Source organism: Palaemon carinicauda, chromosome 27 (assembly GCF_036898095.1).
Source record: "Palaemon carinicauda isolate YSFRI2023 chromosome 27, ASM3689809v2, whole genome shotgun sequence".
NCBI lineage: Eukaryota > Metazoa > Arthropoda > Malacostraca > Decapoda > Palaemonidae > Palaemon > Palaemon carinicauda.
The window spans coordinates 35099038-35108986 of NC_090751.1; the positions used below are offsets into that span (position 1 = coordinate 35099038).

The 9949-nt window shown below is 34.0% G+C and overlaps 1 protein-coding gene across 1 annotated transcript; it reads left to right on the plus strand.

The window, feature by feature from the left end:
- The first annotated feature begins 2846 nt into the window (after positions 1–2846).
- Positions 2847–6070, plus strand: LOC137621154 (probable alpha-ketoglutarate-dependent hypophosphite dioxygenase). Its single transcript, XM_068351580.1, has 5 exons — positions 2847–2984; positions 4109–4319; positions 4529–4705; positions 5075–5290; positions 5718–6070. Exons 2-5 carry the CDS (start codon positions 4134–4136, stop codon positions 5958–5960), a joined length of 822 nt encoding a protein of 273 aa, XP_068207681.1. The 5' UTR covers positions 2847–2984; positions 4109–4133; the 3' UTR covers positions 5961–6070.
- The last annotated feature ends 3879 nt before the right edge of the window (positions 6071–9949 follow it).

Below are 9949 nucleotides of genomic sequence, written 5' to 3' on the forward strand. Positions count from 1 at the left end.
TCTGCAAGATGAGATCTACTTGGGACTTTTCATCTTGCTGCTTTTTGGTAATTTTCTAAGAAAAACTGTAGGTGATAGACTTGTCATTTTTTGCTAACCCTACAATGTCTGCTCTGTTGAATTTCAGTATGCTGTGATTTTGGTCAGTTTTATCTATAGAACTACTGAATTTATTCATTTTTATGGGTGGCTTTTTTAATTACTTTTGTTTATGAGAAGAAATTGTTTAAATTTTAGTGTTCAGGCAGTGAAATAAATTCTGGCAGCACCATCATAATGTATTGTATTATGTTTGGAGTAGCAATACTTAAAGAAGTATAAGGAATAGTCTGGATTGTGATAGAATGAAATCAAGGAAATTTGTAATTAGATCTTAATATAAGTTGAGTTGGCAAGAAAGGAGAAAGTTAGCCCTGTCTGATTATGTAGTAAATGTCAATTATGACTATGAGTAACCTTGGTGATACAGATGTAGTTACCAAATTCAAGATGATTTATAGATTACTGTATATGAATTGCCATGGAAAGAGATAACATGAAATCTCACACACAGCTTGGGAAATGTTATCATTGGTACTGAGAAATTGTAGGTAGCATGTAGGTTTTTGATAATTACTTGTACAAAATGGCTCTATTCAATTTTATTTTATTTAACAGTATTAAAAATACACAGTTTTCATAAGCTTGAATATTTTTTAAGTGAATTTAGTAGGAAAGGCTTTCTAGTTGAAATTTCTTAATGTCACCAAGCAGGTGATTGATCATCATCATTTCCTTTAGGAATGATGGAACTCGGTTGTCAGTGAGTGACACAGGTTTATCTAATCTTTTATTTTTTTGTTATTGTTTGATTGTGTTTAGTTCTTAAAGGATTTAAACTCACTCTCTCTCTCTCTCTCTCTCTCTCTCTCTCTCTCTCTCTCTCTCTCTCTCTCTCTCTCTCTCTCTCTCTCTCTCTCTCTCTCTCTCATTTACTAGGAACAGATATCCCCCAAAAGATACTGTACTGTATCGTACAAAATTAGATAATGCTATCTGACTGGCAAAATAATGGCGATGGACCTTTGAAAGACGACCAGGAAAACATGATATTAATAAGGTACATACTTATCAGGCTTAGATTTTTCACATGGTGAGTCACATTACTTGAAACTGATAGTGGGGCTCCCCACTTCTGTCAAGAAAGATGTGAGGTGGTAAAAGATTACATATCTGTGTTAGAAAGGACATTTGTGTCATTTTATACTTTATCTCCATCAATATACCGTATTATTTTTATGACTTATTGTTATAGTTACCATTGGCATTTTTTTAAATATCGTGGTTTTTATTATTGATACTATAGAGCAAGTATGATGGTCAGGCAAGTAAGCTACTTCAGTGGTCCCTAGGTATTTGTTTCCTTATAAAGATGGGGAATATAGATAAATAAAAGCAACTGCCTTTCCTCAAGTACCGTTTTCCTATAAATCGGACCAAAATTTTATTTTTTCTCCCGGAATGAGAAGAAAAAAAAACAAAGCAATGAAATGAAAAGTAAAACTTCCACAACCTTAATTGCTTCATATATCCATACAACAGGCTCATTTTCAACATGTCATACTATTTAATCACTGAAGAACTTTCTCAAATCTAACACTCACTGTTGTGGTTCCTTGATTTCAAGGGCCTTTCATTCTCATGCATCTTTCACGCCATCTATCCAATCGTTTAAAAACCTTGGTGTCGTCCTATTAATGGTTGAAAGCAGACACTATACTAACCTATTTTCTTCCATTCACTCCACATAAATAATCTATTAAAAATTACTGTTATCCATCATTTCCTTTCTGCTAGCCTTCTTACCACATCTTAAAATCACACTTCTAACTGTAAATTCCTCTTACACCAAATAAACTTTGCAAACAGTTCATCACAACAATTTAACTTTTTTATTTTATGCACATGCAATATCAACACTTCATATCCACAAGAGAAAGATGGCTCAACAACACTAGGCCTATATATTCCCACCTTAGCTTCCACAGATAAATTGATAACGATTATATTTAAAATCTTCTGCACACATCCTTCTGTATTTTTTTCTTTTGCTGCACCTATTCTGTGATTTGCTTCTCGTATCTTAACATCACCTGTGATATCTGGTCAATGTCCAGATAATGAAATCAATACTTAAATTCTCTCATCTTCAATCCCATTCAATGCTCCATTGCCCTGGGTTCCATTTACCCTCGTAACCTCACTTTTCCTCACATTTATCCTCAACATTCAACTCTTTAAAACTTTCCATGAGCTTATCCTTACCTTCCCAATCAGCATATACTATAAGCAGTAAACATTGATATAATATTCACAACTCATTTATTTACCCTATAACTTCAAACCTATGATTGCTGTAAGGTCTCTCTCTCTCTCTCTCTCTCTCTCTCTCTCTCTCTCTCTCTCTCTCTCTCTCTCTCTCACACACACACACACACACACACACACACACACACACACACATATATATATATATATATATATATATATATATATATATATATATATATATATATATATATATATATATATATATATATATATATACATATATATATAAACTGTATTGTACATTTTTATATCTATGCACACACGCAGTATGCGTATGCTTGTATAATCGGTGTATGTTTGTGTGTGTACATGATGTGTGAGTAAGTTATTTTCGTTAAAACTAAACACAAATGATTTATTTAACATATCATAGCAATAACTGTAGATATGAGAATTTAATACCACCATTACCACTGTCCCCCACCAACCGTAACACCCCCCCCCCCCATCCCTCACCCAACTTACCCCAAAGCATCTTCGTGATTATGTTCTTAAAATAGTGACCTTGAGAGTACAGCCAAACCTTCTGTTCGTCTGTAAACAGCAGCAGTTAAATTTTCAGTATTGACTATTGTGCCAGGATTTTCTTCACCGATAACATCGTTCCCACATAAGTACACAACTGATATTTTTTTTTCTGTTTTCCTGTTCCGTTTATGTATAGTTATTGTTTATGATTATCTTGAAGTCTACTTCACCACTATAGTTTATTAGTGTACTAGTTTTCAAGCATTATACGAAAGGCTCGCCTTTTCTATGGAATTATAGCATCCTCTGAATTATCCCGATTTTGTGTCATGTGACAATTACCTTGGCACATATACTCTTCAATCGCACCCGACAATTTCGACACACACACACACACACACACAAGTGTTCAGTGTTAAGCTACAAATGATGAAGTGTTAAAGATTATATGATCTAGAAACTATAGTTTATCTGTAAAACTTACATATAAAAAAAAAAATTGTAAGTCTATGTCTGTCTATATCTAATGTATGTATGTATGAAATTTTTGTTTTCTTTTACTTGTGTGTGCTTGCGTGTTATATGTGGATATGTAATCATATCAGGCATTACAACTTGTGTTAGTAATCTAGCTATAGTCATGCTATCATATTGATAAAAGCATTATCAGCAACTTTCGATTTAAACACGGTATGATTTACACTTCCACCTGAATTTCATACATTATTTTCTAAGAATTTTCAAATGTTTTCCATTTGCGATTTTATAATTTACTATATTATATTTTCTTTCATATGTGTGCCAGTGTGTATAGTGTTGACAAGATATTGACTCGATATTTTAGCTAATCTCACTCAGTCAAGTAGAAGCATTTAACTGTAGACATTTGGTTGGCTATAAACTGCGGAAGAATAAAAAAAAATGTATGAGTGTAGAAATAATTCGAATGTGAAATTAATTAATAAATTGTACTGCGTTAGGAAATTTTATCAATGGGCTTTCAGTGTTATGCTTCTGTAATGACTGGTGAATATACACACACGTGTGTATGCATGCATGTGTAGCCTACATATGCCCCCACACACACATTACATATATATATATATATATATATATATATATATATATATATATATATATATATATATATATATATATATATATATATATATATACATACATATATATATATATATATATATATATATATATATATATATATATATATATATATATATATATATATATATATATATGCCATTTTTTCCAGAATTACCCCCTTTTTCTTATGAAAAATGAAATGCCTAACCGAAGACCAGCTAAAGGCTTACGAAAGAGATGGATACACTGTCCTCGACCTTCTGACAGAAAATGAAGTGGATGAGCTCAGCAGGGAGTATGATGCCATATTTGACAAACAAAACAAAGAAGACATGGAAGCTACGTGGTCTGGCGACTGGAATAAGCAAAAAGAAAAAACTGTAATAATTTGTTTTAAGAGTTCTTGATTTTTTTCCGTTGCATATAATGTCAATTTTGCTAAATAGTAGTTATGAAAATATGAAGGATTTGTGTAGGCCTAATACTATCAGCCACGAAAAAGCAGTGACATTCTGGTTGTAATTTGTTTCGATTTTGAAAAGTACTTCGAACCAACATGAGCCTAAACCATTTGTTTATCTCCTCTCAGGAGGTGTACTCAATACACGCTCTTCAGCTGTATTCAGCAGTGTTCACAAGACTCTTGCTCCATGAGAAAATCTTAGATGCATGTGAGGATATCCTGGGGACATGCAATATCATTTTGCATCACACCAAGGCTCACAAGAAACCTCCAAGTACTGGCTCTCCTTTCCCTATGCATCAGGTGAGTTTTCACAAAAGAGAGTACCGAGTGCCAAAATAATAGTATATATTTTTTATTTAATTTCCAGTTTATAATTGTGTTAAAGAAATATATTTTATTGATAAGATTCCGTTTTGTCACACGGACAATATAATTTAGTAATATTATCATTAATAACTTTGCTGTTGATCCAATCATCTGAAACAAAAATTTAATAAGAAAATTCATATAGGCCTACGTGAAAAGTTAATCAAAAAGGTTCAATGCGCATTGTCCATCTACATTCATAAACCTTTATAGTTACCGAGAAAACCATATAACAAATGGCGAATGAAATCAACAAAAAGTCTAAAAAGTATAGTCATTGAGAACTCTCCACTCCCCACATAGGACTACCATTACTTTCCCCACGAGAAAGACTCGATGGTAGCTGTATTCATCAGCCTAGACGAAGCAAGTCCCGAGAACGGAGGTTTGTGTGTGTACCCGGGATCACACAAGCTCGGGCCTCAGAAGGACTGCAGTGACAATCCGCTGACCCATTACGTTGACCAAACTAGGTTCCCGATGGGAAACGCCATGCCTGTCACATTGAAGAGGGGTCAGGTAAGGACTTGGAAAGATCTGGTGGGAGATGCCTTTTCTGAAATGGAATTGTCACATTAATATTTTTCTCTCTCTCTCTCTCTCTCTCTCTCTCTCTCTCTCTCTCTCTCTCTCTCTCTCTCTCTCTCTCTCTCTCTCTCTCTCTCTCATCCACTTTTGGCTGTAATATACATATGAAATATATTGTAGATATTTGTGTTTATATAAACCTTCAGGAGTCTTTCCACTCACTTAACAAAACCTTTTTGCTCAACATTCACAACTGAAACTTAGGCTTTCATGAAAAGATTTCTTAAGAATTCATTATATAGAGCAGACCTACCCTCAATCATATGTGAAAAAAAAACAAAATAGAATAAAATTACAAATAGCCTACTAAAAAAATGGAAGACCATAATTTTTTAAAAGTCTCCTCTGAATTGCACAGGTACTGATATTTTCGTACTTGCTTGTTCATGGTTCCTACAACAATACAAGTAAGCATGATAGAAGGATGTACCTAATGCAGATGTACGCTGGAGATGATAAGCCGATTTCTGATCAAGAGACTAGGCCTTGTCAGACCATGGTCCTTCGCGGGGAGAGAATAATTGCCAATACACCAGTGTGGAAACCTCTTATCCAAAAAGACATATTAGCAAAGAAAATGGGAGTTCAAGGTGCTATGTAGAACAAGACTTCATTATGATTTGTTATCCGACAAGAAAAAGAAAACTATCAACATATTAGGGCCCATGTCATCCTGCAAGTTAAAATAAAGAAGAAGAATAATAACACATTTTCCTTTATCCTTGCAAGAAAAAAGAAACCTATTTTCGTTCACGTGCTCGAAGTTTAACAGGAATAAATAGTTTTTAAGGAAGAGTAACATCGCCAATATGTAATCATATTAAGCAATCAAACTTATTGGCAAATAAGGACGGACGCATCTAGCGAAAAGCGAGTGAGAAAGTGAGATATGAAGTAACGAACACAGTGTGAAAACGAAAGGTTGAAGAGGTGCACTCAGAACGCATGAGTTTCTTAAAAACCTAGTAGCAATTTAACAGAGTGATTAGAAAGTGACGAAGTGGTGCAGGAGTCAATAAAGGTGAAATGACTACACAGCTGGATAGTCTTTATAATTTTGGAGGTGTATTTGATAAATACAGGACGAACAACGCCGTTGACCACAAATCCGGGACTCCACTTCTGAAGAGTGCAAGAAGCCAAAACAAGCGGGCAATTATGGTTAGTTCAGAGTCGGATGTTCCTTTGAAGCAAACAGTATTAGCCTACGAGGGTGTATTCAGCTTGATTAATATAACACGAGAAATATGGTTGTTAACTACAGTCATCAGGTGAGCACTACGGGTAGAAACATAATAGCCAGTGAAAGAGCAAAGCTAGGCAAAGGTGTCATTTAAATGATCGTAGAGATGGTGTACAATGAAGAAGACATGTAGAAACAAATTAAGGTTTAACTAAAAGTAACGACACAGATGTATCGTTGCTAGATATAGGGTACAATTGTCAAGAGTTGAACGAAAGCAGTAATTATTATTAGCATTATTATTATTATTTGTTAAGCTATAACCTAGTTGGAAAAGCAAGATGCTTTACGCCCAAGAGCTCCAACAAGAAAAAATAGCCCAGTGAGGAAAGGAAATAAGGAAATAAATGAAGGATATGAAAAATAATGAACAATAAAAATAAACTATTTTAGAAATAGGAACAATATCAAAGCAGACATTTCATACATGAACTATGAAAAGACTTATGTCAGCTTGTTCAACATATAAATAATTTGCTGTAAGTTTGAACTATTGAAATTCTACCTATTCAACTACCCGATTAGGAAGATCATTCCACAACTTGGCCACAGCTGGAATAAAACTTCTAGAATTCTGTGGTGTTAAGCCTCTTGATGGAGACGGATGGATTATTAGAGTTAACTGCATGCCTGGCATAATAAACAGTATGGAACTCTCCGGAAAGATCTAAATGTAAAGGATGATCAGAATTATGAAAAAAATATTATGCAATATGCATAGTGAACTGATTGAATGACAGTGCCAGAGATTGATATCTAGATGAATAAGAAATTTAATAGACCGTAAGTTCCAGTCCAACAAGGTAAGTTGATAGAATCAAGTAAGATAGAAGAAACCGAGTTTATCACTTCAACTCAGGTAAGAGGAAATGAAGAGACAGATAGGGAGAGCATTGAGGAAGTTGCAGTGGGAGAGTCAAATCGGCGTGTTGGTGAAACATGTGGTTACTGTATTGAAAGTTGGGCATCATGCGATAAATGTGAATTGTGGACTCGTTTAGCGCGTCACGGTCTGTCAAAAAATGAATTGGCAGCACTTGAATCGACAGACAAGATAACAGGCGTATGTTGGTTTTCTAAAAATTGTTGCAATTCAGTGGATGAATATGTAAAAAAAAAAAAAAAAAAAAAAAAAAAAAAAAAAAAAAAAAAAAAAAAAAAAAAGGAAATTAATGAAAGTAAGGACCTAACTGTAAAAAAATACATCCAGATGGAACTAGTTGTAGATAAGTTAGGGGAAGAAGAAACACTTGTATAGTCTTAATAGGAGTAACGAGATCATCAAGGAACAAAAGAATGAAATAAATTTGCTGGATAACTATAATAACTATTATAATATAGACATGTGCTGGACTATAAGAATGTTACAAGAGGAGTGCAAAAATTACAAGGGACAACATGAAACCTAGGTGGAGGAGGTAATGGAGAACACACACTATAGGAAATCTAAACTTGATGATTAGAGATTTAAGGGAATTAAATGAAAGAATGTTCGATGAAAATATTAAAGTAAACACTAGGGACGCCGGTATTGATGACATTGAAGAACCACCAGGAAGTTTAAGTGAAGTGGATAAGCAGGAACAGGAAAGGAGAAATGAACAGAGTGAAAGAAATTTGCAAAGTGAATACACTCAGAATGAGGAAGGAGAGGATCAAGATAGTAGAAAGAAAAGGGAAAATAAACAAGATATAGTAAGTAATGAACAAAGAGGAAGATATGGTAGAAGTTATGAGAATAGGACATTTAGAAAAAATAAGATAAATAAATAATGTAAATACTTTGCTGCATGGAAATGCTACCTAAGCACTGAGTTGGGATTTTATCATAGGAAATAATATACAAGAAGTAATGGTGAAAGAATAATATGCGGACAGAATGAGATATGGAGATGCCAGTGGGGAGAGACTGATATATAAGCAAAGGAAGAAGGGAAGCAGCAATTTGTCAATTTTATCTGGAAAAACATATTGTCCCTAAAAATAAAAGAGGCTGCAGATTTAAATATTATTGGGACAGTAAGAAATACTGGGAGAACAACCTTATTATGGGGACAGTAAGAAATACTGGGAGAACAACCTTATTATGGGGACAGTAAGAAATAATGGGAGAACAACCTTATTATGGGGACAGTAAGAAATACTGGGAGAACAACCTTATTATGGGGACAGTAAGAAATGCTGGGAGAACAACCTTATTATGGGGACAGTAAGAAATACTGGGAGATCAACCTTATTATGGGGACAGTAAGAAATACTGGGAGAACAACCTTATTATGGGGACAGTAAGAAATACTGGGAGAACAGCCTTGGAAGCAAAAGCAGCAGATTCACCAATTATGAAAGCAAGGTTGAAAACATAGAGGGCAAGGAAAGAGTCACGAAAATATTTTTTTTTTTTTTTATTTAGAACAAAGAGTCGACGAGTTACTGAACAAAATCAATCACGAGAATCGACTAATATGGGCACAACGATACCAAATGGGAGGAATGGTAAACCCAGAGACGATTATGACACAGAGGACAGTACTGGGCCACACAATGCAAGGGAATCAGGTTGTAAATTTAATGCCATACGTTGGAACAACAGCTACAAGGGGATTTAAAAGAAAAGAAATAAGAAAGAAAGTAAGACGTATCATTAAAAAATAGAGAGATTTATGAAGAGTGCAACTATGTTACGTAAATATAAGGGGGTTTTAAACGAAAAATAAAATATATAGAAAAATAGTGTAAACTGTCAAGCCCTTAATTATATAAACCCATTTAGGGAGAGAAGAAAAAAATAGAAATTGAAGGATATAAAATTTAGAGGATAATACATTACAGAAGGAGGGCCATTAATAGGAATTAAAGAAGAACTGGGAAACGTAACAGTTGAAGTGAATAGAGAAAATAAGACTCATGAAGCACTCTGGATAAAAGTTGACAAAGGTCGTAGATTAGGAGTTGTGTATGACCCACAAGAAGGTAAGAATACAAAGAAGGAAAAGGAAGAAATGTATAAAGTAATAAAAGAACAAGTCAAGATAGCAAATATGAATCGAGAAAAATTATTAATAGTGGGAGACTTTAATTGTAAAATATGAGAGAAAATAATTGGAAATAGGTCTGAATTAACAGCAAGTGGCAGGGTGCTATCACACCCAGTAGATAATATGAATTAAAGTATTATCAATAGGCCTACTCATAAAAAATGTTGAGGAAAATGGACTAGAAGAGAAAATGGAAAATGTACAATGTACAATAATAGAGAATGGAATAATTAGAAAAGAGGATGAGGAAGGGGTTAAAAGGATCCACACAGGCGAAGAAAAAGTAATAACACCTTACAGAAATGGATTACT

Excerpts from the sequence above, each read along its gene's own strand:
- LOC137621154 (XM_068351580.1), top strand. The coding sequence starts at position 4,134 with ATGAAATGCCTAACCGAAGACCAGCTAAAGGCTTACGAAAGAGATGGA. Across the intron at positions 4,320-4,528 it reads ATAAGCAAAAAGAAAAAACT|GAGGTGTACTCAATACACGC; the intron begins GTAATAATTTGT and ends ATCTCCTCTCAG. Across the intron at positions 4,706-5,074 it reads CTCCTTTCCCTATGCATCAG|GACTACCATTACTTTCCCCA; the intron begins GTGAGTTTTCAC and ends CTCCCCACATAG.